The sequence below is a fragment of the Ranitomeya variabilis genome, chromosome 5, assembly GCF_051348905.1.
Source record: "Ranitomeya variabilis isolate aRanVar5 chromosome 5, aRanVar5.hap1, whole genome shotgun sequence".
Taxonomy (NCBI): Eukaryota; Metazoa; Chordata; class Amphibia; order Anura; family Dendrobatidae; genus Ranitomeya; species Ranitomeya variabilis.
The window spans coordinates 597,925,521-597,948,408 of NC_135236.1; the positions used below are offsets into that span (position 1 = coordinate 597,925,521).

The window sequence follows — 22,888 nt, forward strand, 5'->3', positions numbered from 1 at the left end:
ACTTGTCCCTTGCATAGCCTTATTTGGCTAACAATATCTTGTGCCTCTATGAGATTTTTTGTGTATTGTCTTGGTTAGTGTCTTTTTGTGTTATAATAAAATATTTTGGTTTTACAAAGTTGTCAATCAGTATATTTTCAGGTAGTGTTTCTTTGGTTACTTGTTATGTTTCTACTTGGAATGTTAAAATATTGGGTCAGAATTTTCTCCTTGGCTTTTGGTTAAAATTTAAAATATTAGACAAAGAAAACACAAGTAAGCACAAAATGCAGTTTTTAAATTAAGGTCTTCATTATTAAGGGAAAAGAAAATCCAAACCTACAGGGTCCTGTGTGAAAGAAACACTGCCCCACCTCCTCCTCTCTTAAAGGGAACCTGTCACCCCCAAAATCGATGATGAGGTAAGCCCACCATCATCAGGGGCTTATCTACAGTTTTCTGTAATGCTGTAGATAAGTCCCCGATGTTACCTGAAAGAGGAGAAAAAGAGGTTATATTATACTCACCCAGGGGTGGTTCCGCTGCGGTCCGGTCCGATGGGTGTCTCAGGTCCGCTCTTGCGCCTCCTATCTTCACTCCATGACGTCCTCTTTTGATCTTCACGCCGCGGCTCCGGCGCAAGCGTACTTTGTCTGCCCTGTTGAGGGCTGAGCAAAGTACTGCAGTGCGCAGGCACTGAGCCTCCCTGACCTTTCCAGCGCCTGCGCACTGCAGTACTTTGCTCTGCCCTCAACAGGGTAGACAAAGTACACCTGCGTCGGAGCCGCGGTATGAAGACCAGAAGAGGACGTCATGGAATGAAGACTAGATTGTGTCAGTTTTTTCTCAGTCTTGTTGGATTCTCTGGAGTGGCAGATATACATTCCATGTCTTTAGTTAGATTGTGGAACTTTTTGTATTATCTGCTGTGGATATTTTTGGAAGGGTTTTAATACTGACCGCTTAGTATTCTGTCCTATCTTTCCCTATTTAGCTAGAGTGGCCTCTTTTGCTGAATCCTGTTTTCTGCCTGCGTGTGTCTTTCCTCTCCTACTCACAGTCAAGGTAGTATTCCTATTTCCATCTATAGGGGTATTTAGTCCTCCGGCTGTGTCGAGGTGTCTAGGGTTTGTTAGGCACACCCCACGGCTACTTCTAGTTGTGGTGTTAGTTCAGGTTTTGCGGTCAGTACAGTTTCCACCTACTCCAGAGAAAGTTCATGCGGCTCCAAAGTCACCGGATCATAACAGATTACATAGGTGACGACAGCCAACCTTTGATTTTCTCTTTCACAGTCAACAAATGTCTGCACTCTGGTGTCCATAGGCCAGGGCTATGTGCCATCATGTGAGTAAAATAAAAATAACATAATTAATGCTTTTAAACACAGTATAAACATGTTCCATATTAATTCATATATTCACATTCTTTTGTGCCTTCTCTCACCCCCTCCGTTATGTAATACATATTTTGTAGCAGTGGACACATCATGTGAATATTTATATTAACTGTAGCAGTATCACATTACTTGTCAGTTCTAAAAAGGTCTATAGCACATGAAACCCAGACTCGGCAATTGTTAGATCTGATTACTGGAGTAGAAAACATTGTCCAAGGAACCCGGCAGAGGAACGCATTCCTCACAACAGGCAGTGAACCTGTTGAAAACCTAGTGAATCCCAACCCTGGAGTTAGTGGATGGAAGCAGCGGCAATGCAGGTACTGGACCCAGGCAATCACGCTTGCCTAGTGAATCCCAGGTCCAGCAGTCCCATGCCAGCCTCCTTAATTAAATTTTCCCCTTTGTCGATATGGGGTGTCCCTGAACACGGACATGGTCACCACTATCTTACATGTCTAGGAGGAGTAATGGAGAAATGGCGCAATACAAAGTACTAAGAAAAGGGCATACAAAACCCTCTACCATGGATATTTGGTAAACTCACTCTCAGGATTCCTGGACTCTCCCGGTTACGGTCTCACGAACTTGATTATTCAGCTTCGTCATTGTGTTTTACTAGTCCTCCTGAACTTTATGTTCCGTGTATCTATTTCTATCTTCTGTTACTTTGAAAATTTAAAATAAATAATAAAAAAAAAAAAAGAAAAGGGCATACAAGCATGTTATAAACAAACATGTCAGTAGAGCTGAAAGATCCTCACTAAAGCTGCCAATGAGCCCATATAGGACAACTAGACCTTTTTATTTATTTTTTTATAAAAAAATAAAGTTAAAGTGAACCTGTTGCTTGATTCATGCTGCCCAAACTACAGCAAAGGGCATTGAACTGGTAAATGACAAGTTTTTACAGTTTGAAGATGCAGCTTCTCTTCATGCCATAATAGCAATTGAAAGGTCTTTCCCAAAATGATAGAAGTTAATCAACCAGCGCTGGGTAAAGCGGTCCAGAGGCAGTGTCGAACTAGTCATCTCTATCTATAGGTCCAGCCACATCCTCTAACTAGATGTTTTCAGGAGTTGCAGAGCATTTGCAATTGTACAGAAAGGCTTCGATTCGCGCAGTGCGTGGTGTGGGCAGCACGAATCAGCTGATGGGTTCCCTTTAAACACACTACTGTGCTGGAATTCTAGAATACAATGGTTCATCTGATGACAATGTTCAGGCCCTTAGGTTTCGATACTAAGACTACAAACTCTGTACTCTGATTACATTGCTCTCAAATTGTCTCTTAAAGGGAACCTGACACTCAAACTGCACGTGGGCATGTGTTTTGCCCATTTATGATCAGTAAGGGAAGGTATTGGTAATTTGACACTTGTTACAACCCTTAAGAGGTGATATGTTATTGTGCTGTTCCATGTAAGTTATGTTCTTCAGTTTCTATGTATTGTATTTTTCTATGTATGTTGCTATATTTTACTCTGCTGCCACCCAAAGGCCTTTTTTTCGTATGGCATCTTGTTATTCATTAATTCTTGTGGGCATGTCTTCCACTTCCGGTTCAGGGGTCAAGTCTTCTCTTCCTCTGGCAGCCATTTCATTTTCAGTTTACTTGCTGTTGTGAGAGGACACGCTTGAACCGGGCTTAGGAAGGCATCAGTCTTTCGACCTCTTGCTGCTCACTCGCTGTCACTAATATACTTGCTGTACCTGGCTTAACTCTGGAGAAGTTACTGTATACCATCCTACGCTGTATGTCCAGATTTCCAAATAAACAAGTCTGGATTGCACAATCCCTGGTGTGCATCATCTCTCCGGACGCTGAACAGCACTGGTCCTGTCTGTCTCACATCGAGGAAAACTGAAGGTACGAATCTCTCTCACAACACGTATTAGTCAACCACACCTCCATTCGCCTCGTGTGGGGACAGAACAGTTATCTTTTTACTAGACTGTGGCCCGATTCTAACGCATCGGGTATTCTAGAATATGCATGTCCCCGTAGTATATGGACAATGATGATTCCAGAATTCGCGGCAGACTGTGCCCGTCGCTGATTGGTCGAGGCAACCTTTATGACATCGTCGCCATGGCAACCATTATGACATCTACGTCGATACTGTGCCCGCAGGCCTCAACCAATCAGAGATGCGGGATTTCCATTATGACATCATCGTCGCCATGCTGTGCCCGTCGCTGATTGGTCGAGGCCCGGCGGCCTCGACCAGAGACGTGGGATTTCCAGGACAGACAGACAGAAAAACCCTTAGACAATTATATATATAGATGATGTTTAACACAATCTGGTAGCATTCTTACAGATGCAGGTGTGTCTTCCCCTTTAAAGATCAGTGTGCTTGTGGGACCGCCTCCTGGTCCTCTGAGAAGGAGACATGTCTTCAGACAAGCCCGGACTCTATGCATGAATGCCAGGCAGTTGACAGCACTTTCTGGTGATTCCTGACACCCCACAGATCTCACCCCTACCATGTTACTCACGCAGAAAACCTGTGTTCCAAGTGCTCCACTGAGAATTCAGCGAGAAAGGCCTCTACAGACGACAATGGAGGCAAGTACAAAGCGTTTCCAATGCTTTTTGGGACAGAAGGAAAAAGCAGTACCTCTCCACCCTACAAACCAAGACAAAGTGGCAAAAAGACCACCCAAACATCAAATCTGGGGATGTCGTACTCATGAAAGACAGTCAGTTGCACCGTAATGAGTGGCTACTCTGCCTAGTCAACAAAACTTTCCCCAGCAAGGATGGGAAAGTATGCAAGGTAGAAGTCAAGAGTGTATAAACTTGGGCAGAACGAACTGTTCCTCAGGCCAGTACAGAGCTCGTGCTGCTGTTTTCCCAAAATATCCTAATAGTGGCATCCGATGATGCCAAGCGGGGAGTGTTCTGCCCATTTATGCTCAGCAAGAGAATGTATTGGTAGTTTGACACTTGTAACAACCATTAAGAGGTGATATGTTATCCTTGTATGATCTTTAAATATGTTTAACACCATCTGGCAGCATTCTTACAGATGCAGGTGTCTTCCCCTTTAAGTTCAGTGTACTTGTGGGACCGCCCCCTGCTCCTCTGAGAATTTGACATATTTTTAGACAAGCCCAGACTCTATGCAGACAAGACACGTGTCTCCTCCTTCTGCTCACTTCTTACTACTATCTCCATCCTTCAGCTAATCTGGTGAGAATTGTTGTCTTGACTGTATGCTTATGTTAGAGTCATGTTGCAGTCACTGTTATAGTATTGTGTTAGTAGAGGTGTATTGTGCTCAGTAATCCTCTATTTAAGTGTTTCTTGCACTGTACATTGTCAGGGTTGCTTGTTTTAGATATATACCTCTGTGTAGAATTGTGCTTTCTGCAATGAATATTGTCACAGATGTTTAGGATTAATTTATTCAGTGTACACTTCTGTATTGTATTATCATTGCTGCTGGTTTCTGTGATGTGCCCACTATTGACTGATACTATTTGTATTCTTATAGTTTTACCACACATATTCATCTTCATATCATCACACCAATAAACCATAGATTACTGAACACCTTATAGTCTTTTTATTTGGAATGTGAATTAGATTTAGTTGTATACTGGAATCCACATAGCCCCAGATGTGGAAGAAAGCAGAACAGTAAAACGGATGCTAGTCACAAGTAGTGTTGAGCGATACCGTCCGATACTTGAAAGTATCGGTATCGGAAAGTATCGGCCGATACCGGCAAAATATCGGATCCAATCCGATACCGATACAAGTCAATGGGACTCATGTATCGGACGGTATCCCTGATGGTTCCCAGGGTCTGAAGGAGAGGAAACTCTCCTTCAGGCCCTGGGAACCATATAAATGTGTAAAAGAAAGAATTAAAATAAAAAATATCGCTATACTCACCTGTCCGACGCAGCCGGGACCTCAGCGAGGGAACCGGCAGCGTTGTTTGTTTAAAATTCGCGCTATTACTTGGTTACGTGAATTCCCGGCTTGTGATTGGTCAGGTCGGCCATGTTGCCGGGACGCGGACCAATCACAGCAAGCCGTGACGAAATTACGTCACGGCTTGCTGTGATTGGTCCGCGTCCCGGCAATATGGCCGCCCTGACCAATCACAAGCCGTGACGTCACGGGAGGCTGGACACGCGCTCATTTTAAAATGGGCGCGTGTCCAGCCTCCCGTGACGTCACGGCTTGTGATTGGTCAGGGCGGCCATATTGCCGGGACGCGGACCAATCACAAGCCGTGACGTCACGGGAGGCTGGACACGCGCTCATTTTAAAATGGGCGCGTGTCCAGCCTCCCGTGACGTCACGGCTTGTGATTGGTTGCGCCGCGGTCAACCAATCACAAGCCGGGAGGCTGGACGCGCTCATTTTAAAATGGGCGCGTGTCCAGCCTCCAGTGACGTCACGGCTTGTGATTGGTCAGGGCGGCCATATTGCCGGGACGCGGACCAATCACAGCAAGCCGTGACGTAATTTCGTCACGGCTTGCTGTGATTGGTCCGCGTCCCGGCAACATGGCCGACCTGACCAATCACAAGCCGGGAATTCACGTAACCAAGTAATAGCGCGAATTTTAAACAAACAACGCTGCCGGTTCCCTCGCTGAAGTCCCGGCTGCGTCGGAGAGGTGAGTATAGCGATATTTTTTATTTTAATTCTCTCTTTTACACATTTTAACATTAATGTTGTTGCGATACCCGATACCACAAGAGTATCGGAATCCCGGTATCGGAATTCCGATACAGCAAGTATCGGCCGATACCCGATACTTGCAGCATCGGAATGCTCAACACTAGTCACAAGCAATAATGGATTGGACTGTAGAGGACAGCTATCACCCACACTGCATTGCATACAGGTATCACAGCAACCGCCATACAGTCACAAGTAACGAGAGTGAAGCCCTCCAGCAAGCGCAACACCATTCCCGGCCGGATAAAGTCTGTTTATACATAGACTCAGGGCCACACTGAAGTACCCAGCAGTCTGCAGCCAAGCACACTGTCTGTAAGATGAGCATCTTCACAAGACGAGATCATGAACGAGCTCTAACAAGTCTTCAATTAAGGAGCATGCTGCTGTCGTTCGCGCTGAAGCCGACACGGCCAAAGCAAGGTCCTCCTTTGCTGCACAAGAGATGCAATTAAAGTTGAGACAAGTAGATTTAGAATCAAAAAAGGCTCTCCTATGTGCAGAAACTGCACGCTTGCAAGCTGAAACCGCACGATTGCAGGCAGAGCAAGAAGCAGAATGAGCATCTGCAAGTGTCTCTAGAAAGACTTGCCACAGACAAAGACAGCGGCTGAAATAGCGAAGGCAGAGTACTTGGAAGCAGAGGAGTATCCCGATTATGGGAAACGCAGCAACATTCTTGGACCAGAGCTAGACCAGCAGGATCCAGCACAGCATGTCTCAGAGTACATCCACCAGCATCCCAAAATAGATAACAGCGCTGATGCACTACATCAATCAGACTGTGCAGATTGCCAGCGATCCAACATCGAACTGCACTACTGCAAACAAGAAAGTATATAACACGGAGACGCTTTCCACAGCTACCGTTCTAGCAAACAGAAGGTACAACTTCCATCCCGCCATAAAGGGACACCTTTCTCATCAGGAAGGTATTATACAGACTACCCGAAGTGTCTAAGGCTACTTTCACATTTGCGTTTGGAGCCGCTGCGGAGGGCTGTGGACTTCCTCCGTGAAGCCCCGCCCCCCGCCGCTAGCTCCGCCTACTTCTGCATGCGGCCGGCATGCGACCTGGGTACCTATATTTAACATTAGGTACGCAGGTCGTGCCGCAGTATGCGGATGCTGCCGCATGCGTCGTTTTGACGATGCGGACACCAGCGTACGACGCAGCTCGTAGCAATTTTTTTTTTTTCCGCATCGTCAAAACGACGCATGCGGCAGCATCCGCATACTGCGGCACGACCTGCGTACCTAATGTTAAATATAGGTACCCAGGTCGCATGCCGGCCGCATGCAGAAGTAGGCGGAGCTAGCGGCGGAGGGCGGGGCTTCACGGAGGAAGTCCACAGCCCTCCGCAGTGGCTCCAAACGCAAATGTGAAAGTAGCCTAACAGGTATGATGATACACCACACACTCAACGTGACAACAACACACCGGCTCGTATCAGCACTAACCAAGCCACCATGGACTTTGCAAAGTTCTTTGCTCACCTGGAGCTGGTCACACAGGAACTTGTAAAGTTCACTGATCATGCTGAGAACTATAGGCAATGGCGAGCCTCATTCCAGAATGCCATCAGAGGTTTGGATCTTTCTTGTAGCAAGGAGTTAGACCTCCTGGTAAAGTGGCTTGGAAGCAAGTCTTCTGAACACTCCAAAAGAATCAGAGACATTAATATAAAGCATCCACACACAGGTCTACGTAAAGTGTGGGAAAGACTTGAATGTTATGGGTCACTAGAACCTATAGAAAACGCTTTTTATAAGAGAATTGACGATTTTCCTAAAATAGTGTCTAAGGGTTACCAAAAGCTCAGAGATCTAAGTGATTTGTTAGTAGAGCTACAGGTTGCTCAGGCGGAAGGAGATTAGCCCTGCTTGGCATTCTTGGACACTGCCAGGGGTGTCAACCCGATTGTTCAAAAACTTACAACCTACAAGAAAAGTGGGTCACATATGGTTCACGGTATAAGCAGACTCAATGTACCATTCACTCCTTTTACAGCGTTCATAGATTTTGTCACCCAACAAGTTAAAATCAGAAATTACCCTAGCTTTAATTTCACTGTCATGTCCCACTGCCCCTCATGTCCAACCTAGCAGAACACCAGTGGCAGCCCACAAAACTAGCATTACTTCCACAGGTCCTCCTCAGAAGGCGAGTAAGTCCCCTTCAGAAGTCAGTACGCAGTGTCCTCTATATCGAAAACCACATCCTCTACTAAAATGCGGAGCCTTAAGGGAGAAGTCTTTAGAAGATCGGAAAGGTTTCCTCAAAAGAAAACAACACCTGCTTCAAATGCTGTGCTATGACATTGAACTTCGCCAGGAACCGTGAAGCCAGCTTGAAATGCGGCAGCATGGACTACAATACAGCTTTGCACCCTGGTCCACCGCCCCCCCCCCCCCCAAGTGTTGTCACAAGCACAAGCAGAGGAGCGCGAAGGAAAGCAGAAGGACACTGGTGTAGACACCCCTGTGGTCACCTCTCAATGTAAAGAGATCTGTAGAGGGCTTACAGTTAGAAGGTCCTGTTAAAAAATCTGCCTTGCCAGAGTCTATCCAGCAGGCCATAGGGACAAGGTGATCAAGATACAACCCCTGGCAAAAATTATGGAATCACTCAATTCTGAGGAAAAAATTATGGAATCACCCTGTAAATTTTCATACCCAAAAATAACACCTGCATTAAATTAGATCTGCTCGTTAGTCTGCATCTAAAAAGGAGTGATCACACCTTGGAGAGCTGTTGCACCAAGTGGACTGACACGAATCATGGCTCCAACAGGAGAGATGTCAATTGAAACAAAGGAGAGGGTTATCAAACTCTTAAAAGAGGGTAAGCCATCACGCAATGTTGCAAAAGATGTTGGTTGTTCACAGTCAGCTGTGTCCAAAATCTGGACCAAATACAAACATGGGAAGGTTGTTAAAAGGCAAACATACTGGTAGACCAAGGAAGACAGCAAAGTGTCAAGATCAGAAACTTAAAGCAATATGTCTCCAAAACAGGAAATACACAACAAAACAAATGAGGAACGAATGGGTGGAAACTGAAGTCAACATCTGTGACCGAACTGTAAGAATCTGCCTAAAGGAAATGAGATTTACATACAGAAAAGCTAAACGAAAGTCATCATTAACACCTAAACAGAAAAATACAAGGTTACAATGGGCTGCGGAAAAGCAATCTTAGACTGTGGATGACTGGATGAAAATCATATTCAGTGATGAATCGCAAATCTGCGTTGGGCAAGGTGATGATGCTGGAACTTTTGTTTGGTGCCGTTCCAATGAGGTTTATAAAGATGACTGCCTGAAGACAACATGCAAATTCCCACAGTCATTGATGATATGGGGCTGCATGTCAGGTAAAGGCACTGGGGAGATGGCTGTCATATCTTCAATAAATGCACACGTTTATGTTAATATTTTGGACACTTTTCTTATCCCATCAATAGAAAGGATGTATGGGGATGATGAAATCATTTTTCAAGATGATAATGCTTCCTGCCATAGAGCAAAAACTGTGAAAACGTTCCTTGAAAAAAGACAAAAAAGGTCAATGTCATGGTGTGCAAATAGTCCGGATCTCAATCCAATTGAAAATCTTTGGTGGAAGTTGAAGAAAATGGTCCATGACAAGGCTCGAACCTGCAAAGCTGATTAGGCAACAGCAATAAGACAAAGTTTGAGCAAGATTGATGAAGAGTACTGTTTGACACTCATTAAGTCCATGCCTCAGAGACTGCAAGCTGTTATAAAAGCCAGAGGTGGTGCAAAATACTAGTGATGTTTTGGAGTGTTTTTTTTGTTTGTTTGTCATGATTCCATAATTTTTTCCTCATAACTGAGTGATTCCATAATTTTTATCCTATGCTTGGTTGAAAAAACGTAACCATTACGGACTACCACATGTTTTGTTCTTGATTTCTTTTAGTGTTTCTTAAAGCCAGAAAGTTGTCATTTGAAATGACTTTAGTTTTGAGCCATGTCTGATCTACTTTTTTTTTTTATACAAAATTAAACAACTGAATGAACATCCTCCAAGGTCGGTGATTCCATAATTTTTGCCAGGGGTTGTATATGCAATCCTGGATTATCAGTGCAACAGATCTCTAGCCAAGTCCATTTTCTTCCACAGCTTCAGCATTGGAATCCCCAGTTCTCCCTATCCTTTAAGACGTGTGCAGGTACCGTTGAGACAGCGGGAAGGAAAGCAACCGGATACAAAGTGGAGTCCATAGATGGCCAGACCTGCTTACCGCTACCGACTATACTGGAGTGCAACCAGATTCTTGACAACAGGTCCAAGATACCTTCACCGGAGGTAGCAGCACATCACCCCCATCTGAGGCTTATAGCCCATCTGATACCAGAGTTGGACCCAGAAGCTCCAATAGCTTTACTCCTTAGAAGAGACATACTACGAGTCAATAAGACTAGAGAATATATTAATGGCTTCTCAAACACTCCACATGCACAGAGACTCGATCTTGGATGGGTCATTATAGGAGATGTCTGTCTAGGAGGAGCACACAAGCTGACCTTAGTCAACAGTAGTCTCACCAGCACACTAGAAAATGGACGTCCATCTCTCTTCCAGCCATGTCAGAGTAGTTTGTTGGTAAAGGAATTGCTGAGCTGTACTCCCCTGCCTTGCCCTTTCGCAGTCCCTTTCAGTGAAGACCACGCTTGTGAGGGTGAACAAGATCACATAGGGTATACAGTTTTCCACAGGACAAAGGAAGACAAGGCAGTGATGTCTATAGAAGACAGAATGTTCTTGGATATCATCGATCTAAAAATAGTGAAGGATAAGTCAAACAGTTGGGTTGCATCTCTACCATTCAGACCTCGGAGACTACACCTACCCAACAACAGAACTTGTTTATAGTCGATTCATCTCCCTCAAATACAAGCTTCAGAAGCCACCTGAGACAAAAGAACATTTCTTTGGGATATTCCAGAATGACCACGCAGAGATTGCACCTGCACTTCGGGACTCCAAGGAGTGTTGATACTTACTAGTGATAAGCATGCTCGGGGGTCCTCAGACTATTTTTTAGTGCTCGGAGATTTAGTTTTTCTTGTCGCAGCTGAATGATTTACATCTGTTAGCCAGAATAAGTACATGTGGGGGTAGCCTGGTTGCTAGGGAATCCCCACATGTAGTTATGCTGCCTAAACAGATGTAAATCATTCAGCTGTGGCATGAAAAACTAAATCTCCAAGCACTAAAAAAAAAAAAAAAAAAAATACTCGGAGGACCCTCGAGCATGCTCGAGAAATCTCGAGTAACGAGTTTATTCGCTCATCACTAATACCCATTTTCGGTGTGTATCATCCTAAGAAGCCAGGCCAGATAAGAGTGGTATTGGACTCAAGCGCCAGATGTAAAATGATGTCCTACTGTCGGGCCCAGACCTCAATAAAAGAATTCTAGAAGTACTACTCTGCTTCCGCGGGAATACGGTGGCATTTATGGCCGACATACAAAAGATGTTCCACTGCTTTCTTGTCAAAGGGGAACACAGAAACTACTTGAGGTTCTTGTGGTACCACGAAAATGACCCTGATAAAGACATCGCAGATTACCAGATGAAGGTACACATCTTTGGTAACAGCCCTTCCCCTGTAGTTGCTATCTACAGTCTCTGAAATTCCGCCAAAGAGGGTGAAGAAAAGTAAGAGTCGGATGTTAGATCCTTCATAGAAGAGGACTTCTATGTAAACGACTGTTTGAAATCCACACCAACAAACGAGGCTGCAATCAGTCTCCTAAAAAGGGCTCAAGAAATACTTGCTCTGTCTAACTTGAGGTTGCACAAGATTGCCTCCAACAGCCGAGAATTATTGGAAGCCTTTCCCTCTCAAGACTATTCAAGTGATCTAAAAGACCTGGACCTAAGCACCGACTCTCTTCCCATGAAGTGGAGTTTTGGTTTTCTTTGGGATTTAAAGGCGGATGCATTCACCTTCCAGATCAGCAAAGACGAGAAACCCTTCACGAGCAGAGGCGTCCTTTCTTTTGTAAACAGTTTGTACGACCACGTGGGATTTGTAATGCCTGTAACCATCCAAGGAAAAATGATGCTAAGAGGCTTCACCCACAAGACATCTGATTGGGATGATCCGCTTCCATCAGAAAAAAGCAGACCTGTGGGCAGAGTGGAGGAAGTCTCTCGAAGCCTTGACCGACCTTCGTGTGAAACGACCGTATGCTCCTGTGCTATCCACAGAAGTCAAAACACAAAGACTTTGTATCTTCTGTGACGCATCAGTCAAAGCGATCGCAGCGGTAGTGTACTTCAAAACTATAGACGTGAACGAACAATGCCATATCGGGTTCATCACGAGCCAGACAAAACTGGTGCCACTCCGCAAACACACGATACCCAGACTGGAACTCTGTGCTGCAGTCCTCGCCGTTGAGTTGGCTGAACTTCTCAGATGGAATGAATCTGGAGATCAAAGATGTCGAATTCTACACAGACAGCAAAGTGGTACTAGGGTATATTTGCAATGAATCTCGACGTTTCTATGTCTACGTTAACGATCGGGTGCTGAGGATCAGGAGATCCACTTGCCCTAATCAGTGGCATTACGTGTCTACACACCACAATCCTGCGGACCATGCAACTAGATCCATCGTACCAAGTCATCTTAAGGAGACTATATGGTTCACAGGTCCCGCATCCTTGTACCGTTCGACACCCCACATCATCAAGCCTGATATGTTTGAACTAGTGGATCCAGATGTTGATGAAAAACTCTCCTCAGGTGTCTGTTCTACGCACAGTGACCTTAAATCATCACCTCAAATCCCATCGGTTCAGCAGGTTCTCAACCTGGAAGTCACTCGTTCGAGCCATCACTTGTTATTATTATTTATTTATATAGCACCATTAATTCCATGGTGCTGTACATGAGAAAGGGGTTACATACAGGGTTATAGCTATCATTTACAGTAAACAGGTTTACAGTGACACACTGGTACAGAGGGGAGAGAACCCTGTCCTTGCGGACTTACATTTTATGGGATAGTGGGGAAGATACAGAAGGTAGGGGTGGGCTCTGGCGGTGGTGAGACGGCAGCTCGGTTATTGTAGGCTGTAGGCTTTCCTGAAGAGATGGGTTTTCAGGTTCCGTCTGAAGGATCTTGTTTACTTCATATAGCTAATTCTCAGTCAGCACTACAAACAAGTCAGCGACCTTACAAAGGTTGGCATCATTGCGAGCATGCGTTTACAGCTCCCAACCTAGAAAGAGCAAAGATTGCGATACTTCATGCTATACAAAATGAAACCTATCTCAATAAAGAACAACCCGTTCCTAGAGACAGCGTGTTGAAGAAGCTTGATCTGATTGTTGACCAAGATGGGCTGCTGAGAATAGGAGGTCGTCTACAAGAAGCCGAGGTAGAATTTTCAGAGAAACACCCAGTAATAATTCCTGAACGTCATCATGTCCCGACTCTGCTCATTCAGCATCATCATGTCTTAGTGAGACACCAAGGCCATCTGTTTACTGAAGGGAATCTACAGGCAGCTGGACTATGGATAGTTGTAGCAAAGAGAAGTGTGAGCCCATTCATCTTTAACTGCATTACGGGTAGCAAACTTCGTGGCTTGTTTCAAAATCTGAAGATGGCCAATCTCCCATCTGACAGATTTAGTACGGATTCCCCTTCAACGTTGGACTAGAAGTATTCGGCCCTTGGTCTGTGGCTACAAAGGTGCACTAGGAAGATCTACGTTCAAGCAAAGTGTTGGGTGGTTCTATTCACTTGTTTGTCCATAAGAGCTGTTCATATCGAGGCAATCGAATCTTTGGACACTTCAAGTTTCATAAACGCACTGACGTTTCATCGCGATCAGAGGCCCTGTGAAGCACGTTTGTTTTGACACAGGCACACATTTTGTTGGAGAAGCGAGAGAACTCCAAATTCCTTCCAATCTAGACATTACTAACGTAGAAAGATACTTAAGCGAACAAGGATGTACCAGGACTTTCAATCAACCACACTCTTCCCACATGGGAGGTGCTTGGGAAAGAATGATAGTCTAGGTTATTGCGTGCTATCCCTATCTTCTTACAAGCAAGCGCCAGACTCACATACGTGAGTATGACTACGTTTTTGGCCGAGGTTTCAGCCATCATGAATGCCAGGCAGTTGACAGCACTTTCCGGTGATTCCAGAGAGCCCAAAGTTCTCACCCCAACCATGTTACTCACGCAGAAAACCTGTGTTCCAAGTGCTCCACTCAGAGAATTCAGCGACAAAGACCTCTACAGATGACAATGGAGGCAAGTACAAAGTGTCTACAATGCTTTTTGGGACAGATGGAAAAAGCAGTACCTCTCCACCCACCAAACCAGGATGAAGTGGCAGAAAGACCACCCAAACATCAAACCTGGCGATGTCGTACTCATGAAAGACAGTCAGTCGCACCGTAATCAGTGGCCACTCGGCCTAGTCACCAAACCTTTCCGCAGCAAGGATGGGAAAATATGCATGGTAGAAGTCAAGAGTGTGTAAACTTGGGTAGAGCAAACTGTTCCACAGGCCAGTAATAGAGCTTGTGTTGCTGTTTTCCCCCAAAGAACCTAATAGTGGCATCCAATGATGCCAAGCGGGGAGTGTTCTGCCCATTTATTCTCAGCAAGAGAATGTATTGGTAGTTTGACACTTGTAACAACCATTAAGAGGTGATATGTTATCCTTGTATGATCTTTAAATATGTTTAACACCATCTGGCAGCATTCTTACAGATGCAGGTGTCTTCCCCTTTAAGTTCAGTGTACTTGTGGGACCGCCCCCTGCTCCTCTGAGAAGGAAGAGACATGTTTTCAGACAAGCTCAGGCTCTATGCAGACAAGACACGTGTCTCTTCCTTCTACTCACTTCTTACTACCATCCCCATCCTTCAGCTAATCCGGTGAGAATTGTAATCTTGACTGTATGTTTATGTTAGAGCCTGTTTATGCAAGTCATATTGCAGTCACTGTTATAGTATTGTGCTCTGTAATCCTCCATCTTAGTTAAGGTACCGTCACATTAAGCGACGCTGCAGCGATATCGACAACGATGCCGACCGCTGCAGTCAGTGCGGGAAGCAGACGGCCAGGGACCTGACGGACATCAGAAGGTGAGTATGTACTGTTTTTTTTTTTACATTTACAATGGTAACCAGGGTAAATATCGGGTTACTAGGCGCGGCCCTGCGCTTAGTAACCCGATATTTACCCTGGTTACCATTGTAAAACATTGCTGGCATCGTTGCTTTTGCTGTCAAACACGACGATACACGCCGATCTGACGACCAAATAAAGTTCTGGACTTTCAGCAACGACCAGCGATATCACAGCAGGATCCAGATCGCTGCTGCATGTCACACAACGAAATCGCTATCCAGGACGCTGCAACGTCACGGATCGCTATCGTTATCGTTGCAAAGTCGTTTAGTGTGAAGGTACCTTTAGTGTTTCTTGCACTTTACACTATCAGATATATACACCTCTGTAGAATTTTGCTTTCTGCAATGAATATTGTCACAGCTGTTAATGGAAACACCTAAATATATCCTCCACATAGGGCCATGAAGTAAATAACCATGAATCACCAAAAAAAACACCTTCACATTAGGCCAAATAAAATATCCACATAATCTTTATTAGACATTATAAAAAAAGGTGTCGGCACAAAGGTATATAACCACAAGCACAGGCAAGAGAAAGTGGGTAACCCAGGTAGTAACCACAGATAGAATATGGTATATAAATATAAATAACAATTTCAAGTACAAAAGTGCTGTGTGACCATGTACAAACAAGAACAACAATAGTAGACAATATAATACTAATACAAGTGTATATAACAAAACAATAGTACAGTATCTTTACCAATGGAGTACTCCTGGGGGCCCACCACACCCGACGCGCGTTTCGCACTGAAATGCTTCGTCCAGGGGTGTTTGGGTACTAGCCAGCTATAGTATATATATCCCCAAGGGCAAATAGAAAAGGTGCTGGTCAGATTAATGATAGACAACTCCTGTGCAAAGATACGCAAATGAAAGACATGCATCGCATAATATAACACTCACTGACATGCATTAAGCGCCAATACCCCGGAAATAAAGCGACCGCTGCCGTAAAGAAGCGCATGCGCATACCGCCTATGATACAAATGAGTCCATAGTTACCACATCCACGGCAGCCACTCAACGCACACGTGACCTACACAGCCAACGTAATATCCGGAGAACACGCTTCAGATATCCCAAGCAACGGACGGCTACGTCATCTTCTCGCGAGACCGCAATGCACTCTTGGGACCGGAGCAAGCGAGGAGCGTCGGCAACCGCTTCGCCTGGATCCAGGGCCAACGAAAGGTGAGTGTATAACTATTTTTTATTTTAATTCTTTTTTTTTTTCTTTAACAGGGATATGATGCCCACATTGCTATATACTATGTGGCCTGTGCAATACACTACGTGGCCTGTGCAATACACTACCTGGCCTGTGTTATATACTGCGTGCGTGGGCTGTGTTATATACTGCGTGGGCTGTTATACACTCCGTGGGCTGTGCTATATACTCCGTGGCTGTGCTATATACTCCGTGGGCTGTGTTATATACTACGTGGCTGTGCTATATACTACGTGGGCCGTGCTATATACTTCGTGGGCCGTGCTATATACTACGTGGCTGTGCTATATACTACGTGGGCTGTTATACACTACATGGCCGGCCGCGAACAATCAGCGACAGGCGCAGTCCGGCCGCGAATTGGCGCGGGATTTGAACCACGCTTCGCTAATTGGTCGCGGCCAGCTGAATCCTGTGTATTCAATGTATTATTCTAAAATCTTTATAAATAAACTACATACATATTCTAGAATACCCGATGCGTTAGAATCGGGCTACCATCTAGTATGGAGAATAAGGAGCAAATTACTCCAGAAAACTGGAGCAACAGCAATAATGAACTGGGCCATTGTGCATAAAAGTTACCAACGTTCTGCTGACTATAACCTCCCAAGCCATTAAAGGGAACCTGTCACCCCCAAAATCAAAAGGTGAGCTAAGCTCACCGGCATCAGGGGCTTATCTACAGCATTCTGTAATGCTGTAGATAAGCCCCCAATGTATCCTGAAAGATGAGAAAAAGAGGTTAGATTATACTCACCTGGGCGGGCGGTCCAATTCGATGGGCGTCGCGGTCCGGGGCCTCCCATCTTCATAGGATGACGTCCTCTTCTTGTCTTCACACTGCGACTCCGGCGCAGGTGTACTTTGTCTGCCCTGTTGAGGGCAGAGCAAAGTACTGCAGTGCGCAGGCGCTGGGCCTCTCTGACCTTTCCTGGTGCCGGAGCGTGAAGACAAGAAGATGACGTCATCATAAGAAGATGGGAGGCCCCGGACCGCGATGCCCATCGGATCAGAATCGGATCGGGACAGCCCCTGGGTGAGTATAATATAACCTCTTTTTCTCATCTTTCAGGATACATCGGGGACTTATCTACAGCATTACAGAATGCTGTAGATAAGCCCCTGATGCCGGTGGGCTTAGCTCACCTTCGATTTTGGGGGTGACAGGTTCCCTTTAACATCAGCACAAACTGGCATTGGGAGATGCACAATGTGCAATCATTACTCTGCCAAGCATCAGATGGAGTGGAGTAACGCGCTCCGCCACTGTACACTGGAGCAAAGGAAACGTGTTATGTACAATCCTGAGGAAGCGCACTTCTCTACCTAGCACGCGGATAGACAAGCATGGGTTTTGCAAATACCACAAGAATGTCATCTGCCTGACTGGTGGAGGAGGATTGATAACGTGGGGTTGTTTTTCAGGGGTCAGCATCGGCTTTTTAGTTACAGTGAAGGGAAAATAGCAAAGTTTCAGCATAACACATTTTGGACAACTGTATACTTCCACCTTTGTGGCAATATTTTTGGGAAGGGCCTTCTCTATTTCAGCAGGACTGTGATTATGCACTGGGGAAAGGTACATGAAGATATGGTTGAGCTGGATCCAGCTTCCTTCACACCAAGTGCCTCTCTGGACCCCCCTAAAGCATCCTTCACACCGAGTGCCCCTCTGGACCGAACTCCAGCTTCCTTCACAACGACTGCCCCTCTGGACCGAACTCCAGCTTGCTTCACAACGACTGCCCCTCTGGACCGAACTCCAGCTTGCTTCACAACGACTGCCCCTCTGGACCGAACTCCAGCTTGCTTCACACCGAGTGCCCCTCTGGACCGAACTCCAGCTTGCTTCACACCGAGTGCCCCTCTGGACCGAACTCCAGCTTCCTTCACAACGACTGCCCCTCTGGACCGAACTCCAGCTTGCTTCACAACGACTGCCCCTCTGGACCGAACTCCAGCTTGCTTCACAACGACTGCCCCTCTGGACCCAGCTCCAGCTACCTTCACAACGACTGCATCTCTGGACCCAGCTCCAGCTACCTTCACAACGACTGCATCTCTGGACCCAGCTCCAGCTACCTTCACAACGACTGCATCTCTGGACCCAGCTCCAGCTACCTTCACAACGACTGCATCTCTGGACCCAGCTCCAGCTACCTTCACAACGACTGCATCTCTGGACCCAGCTCCAGCTACCTTCACAACGACTGCATCTCTGGACCCAGCTCCAGCTACCTTCACAACGACTGCATCTCTGGACCCAGCTCCAGCTACCTTCACAACGACTGCATCTCTGGACCCAGCTCCAGCTACCTTCACAACGACTGCATCTCTGGACCCAGCTCCAGCTACCTTCACAACGACTGCATCTCTGGACCCAGCTCCAGCTACCTTCACAACGACTGCATCTCTGGACCCAGCTCCAGCTACCTTCACAACGACTGCATCTCTGGACCCAGCTCCAGCTACCTTCACAACGACTGCATCTCTGGACCCAGCTCCAGCTACCTTCACAACGACTGCATCTCTGGACCCAGCTCCAGCTACCTTCACAACGACTGCATCTCTGGACCCAGCTCCAGCTACCTTCACAACGACTGCATCTCTGGACCCAGCTCCAGCTACCTTCACAACGACTGCATCTCTGGACCCAGCTCCAGCTACCTTCACAACGACTGCATCTCTGGACCCAGCTCCAGCTACCTTCACAACGACTGCATCTCTGGACCCAGCTCCAGCTACCTTCACAACGACTGCATCTCTGGACCCAGCTCCAGCTACCTTCACAACGACTGCATCTCTGGACCCAGCTCCAGCTACCTTCACAACGACTGCATCTCTGGACCCAGCTCCAGCTACCTTCACAACGACTGCATCTCTGGACCCAGCTCCAGCTACCTTCACAACGACTGCATCTCTGGACCCAGCTCCAGCTACCTTCACAACGACTGCATCTCTGGACCCAGCTCCAGCTACCTTCACAACGACTGCATCTCTGGACCCAGCTCCAGCTACCTTCACAACGACTGCATCTCTGGACCCAGCTCCAGCTACCTTCACAACGACTGCATCTCTGGACCCAGCTCCAGCTACCTTCACAACGACTGCATCTCTGGACCCAGCTCCAGCTACCTTCACAACGACTGCATCTCTGGACCCAGCTCCAGCTACCTTCACAACGACTGCATCTCTGGACCCAGCTCCAGCTACCTTCACAACGACTGCATCTCTGGACCCAGCTCCAGCTACCTTCACAACGACTGCATCTCTGGACCCAGCTCCAGCTTCCTTCACAACGACTGCATCTCTGGACCCAGCTCCAGCTTCCTTCACAACGACTGCATCTCTGGACCCAGCTCCAGCTACCTTCACAACGACTGCATCTCTGGACCCAGCTCCAGCTACCTTCACAACGACTGCATCTCTGGACCCAGCTCCAGCTACCTTCACAACGACTGCATCTCTGGACCCAGCTCCAGCTTCCTTCACAACGACTGCATCTCTGGACCCAGCTCCAGCTACCTTCACAACGACTGCATCTCTGGACCCAGCTACAAATAATTCTCTAGACCCAAATACAGCTCAGCACAGATGAAAATGCTCCTCTCCACATGTGGAAAAAAGCCTTTCCATGACCTGTCCACGCCTGTATGATGTCAGCTTCTTGTAATGTCTTCATAGAGGACACTAGCCCTTATCCCTCTGCTAGTGGCCACTTCCACACAGCTCCAAGTTATCACGCATGGCCCAACTTGAAGGGTTAACTTGTGAGCAGCATTACTTTGCATGACTGCATTGTCAGGTGGTGTGTTTTTAATAAAACGTCCAGCATACTCAGATGTCAGCCCCCCCGGCACTCGCCCGGTAAGATGTCAGCCCCCCCCGGCACTCGCCCGGTAAGATGTCAGCCCCCCCCGGCACTCGCCCGGTAAGATGTCAGCCCCCCCCCCGGCACTCGCCCGGGCAGATGTCAGCCCCCCCGGCACTCGCCCGGGCAGATGTCAGCCCCCCCGGCACTCGCCCGGGCAGATGTCAGCCCCCCCGGCACTCGCCCGGGCAGATGTCAGCCCCCCCGGCACTCGCCCGGGCAGATGTCAGCCCCCCCGGCACTCGCCCGGGCAGATGTCAGCCCCCCCGGCACTCGCCCGGGCAGATGTCAGCCCCCCCGGCACTCGCCCGGGCAGATGTCAGCCCCCCCGGCACTCGCCCGGGCAGATGTCAGCCCCCCCGGCACTCGCCCGGGCAGATGTCAGCCCCCCCGGCACTCGCCCGGGCAGATGTCAGCCCCCCCGGCACTCCCCCGGGCAGATGTCAGCCCCCCCGGCACTCCCCCGGTAAGATGTCAGCCCCCCCGGCACTCGCCCGGTAAGATGTCAGCCCCCGGCACTCCCCCAGTAAGATGTCAGCCCCCGGCACTCGCCCGGTAAGATGTCAGCCCCCGGCACTCGCCCGGTAAGATGTCAGCCCCCGGCACTCGCCCGGTAAGATGTCAGCCCCCGGCACTCGCCCGGTAGGATGTCAGCCCCCGGCACTCGCCCGGTAGATGTCGCCCCCTGGCACTCGCCCGGTAGGATGTCAGCCCCTGGCACTCGCCCGGTAGATGTCGCCCCCTGGCACTCGCCCGGTAGATGTCAGCCCCCGGCACTCGCCCGATAAGATGTCAGCCCCCGGTCCTCCCCGTTATCAGCCGCATCTGTGTTGCTACAACTCGCTAGGACTAGTGCCGCCAAGTTTTGGCAACAGAAACTTTCCAAGGCTAGAATCCGGGGGGCTCGGAGTGTTGCTGCCGCCCGCACTCTGCAGAATAGCCCTCGCAGTCGGGCACAGGGCTGCGCCACTCACCTTCGTCCCTGGAAATGTACAGACAACTGGCCGGCAGAACGAGCGTCCAGCACAGGGCGGCACAGGTGAGAATCCCAGTGACGGGCTCCATTGCAGCCGGACTGCGGCGCCGGCTGAGCGCAGGAATCCAGCGCTGATGCGAGTGTCGGAGCTCCAGGCTACAGCCGTGTCACTCACACCAGCGGCAGCTCCGTCTGCAGACAACTCCAGCTGTACACCAGTTCATCGCAAGTTGACTTGTCATCCGCCATGCGATTGGCTCTCCTGTCGGGGGCACGATTGGCAGTTGTAAAGCGTCTGCTGATTGGCTGCTGTCATTTCCCCTCCAAGTGGATGTGGCAGTGACTAGTGCGGTGCAGCGCTGTCATTGCTCAGTGTGGAAGTTATCAGCTGCCACATGGACAAGTGATGCCTCATGCCTGGCACCTGTGCCCGCGGAGGGAGCGCGTCCTCACGGCCTGCTGCTCCGGGCACAGCGCTGCTCACCTTCTGGGGCACGAGGATTAACTCTTTAAGGACAGAGATTTTGTCCCTTCTCGCTCCCACATTTTCTGACAGCGCTTTATTATTTCATCTCTGTGACTTTCCTCGTTTTTGTAAAATAAGACACCACATACTGGTCTCCCCACACTTGCCGATCCAGCGATGTCGACTCATCCGGGGCTCGTGTGACGTTACGCTACGTGAGCGCTGCTACCAATCAGTGTCTGAGGGCAGCCGAATAGTGACCACTGATCGGCTGCAGGGCTCACGTGGCACCATAATGTCATGTGACTCCCAGGGGACACGGCGCCAACATCGGAGGAACGGTGCCGGTGCGGGATCAGTATACGGTGGGACTACTACGTTTAACCCCTTCACACTGTGGCCATTTTCCGCTCCCACCCCCCCTTGTTTTTTTGTGGGATGAGGAACGAGAAAACCATAAAATTCTAAGTTAGTTGAATTTGCAAAAAATGGTGCAATTCCAGACATGTTTGTTGTTTTTTTATTTACCATTTTCATTATATGGTAAAAGTGACCTGATACTATGATTCCCCAGGTCAGAGCGAGTATGCTGTAGAATGCTGTAGATAAGCCCCTGATGCTGGTGGGCTTAGCTCATCGTCAATTTTGGGGGTGACAGGTTCCCTTTAAGAGTTGACCAGTGATTTCTGATTTTCCCAACAAAATTTACAATACCATTTTTTTAGGGACCAGATTTGAAGTCACTTTGAAGGGCATATATGACAGAAAATGCCCAAAAGTGACACCATTCTAAAATCTACACTCCTCAAGGTGCTCAAAACCACATTCAAGAAGTTTATTAACCCTTCAGTTTATTCACAATAACTGAAGCAATATGGAAGGAAAAAATGAACATTTAACTTTTTTCATAAAAAATTTAACTTACACCCAAAATTTCCACAAGGGTAGCAGGAGAAAATGGACCCCAAAATCTGTTGTGCAATTTCCCCTGAATACGTCGACACTCGATACCTTATTTGTGGGGAAAACCACTGTTTTGGCACAC

At 47.5% G+C, this 22,888-nt stretch overlaps 1 protein-coding gene across 2 annotated transcripts in view; it reads right to left on the minus strand.

Annotated features, from left to right (window-relative positions):
- LOC143776550 (A disintegrin and metalloproteinase with thrombospondin motifs 2-like) overlaps nt 1–21,730 on the minus strand; it is a 793,125-nt gene extending 771,395 nt beyond the window's left edge. For both annotated transcript variants that reach the window (XM_077266022.1, XM_077266023.1), the window contains exon 1: nt 21,376–21,730. In XM_077266022.1, the coding sequence (XP_077122137.1) occupies nt 21,376–21,466 (91 nt within the window). In that variant the 5' untranslated portion in view covers nt 21,467–21,730. The remainder of the gene's footprint in view (nt 1–21,375) is intronic.
- Between the last annotated feature and the right edge of the window lie 1,158 nt (nt 21,731–22,888).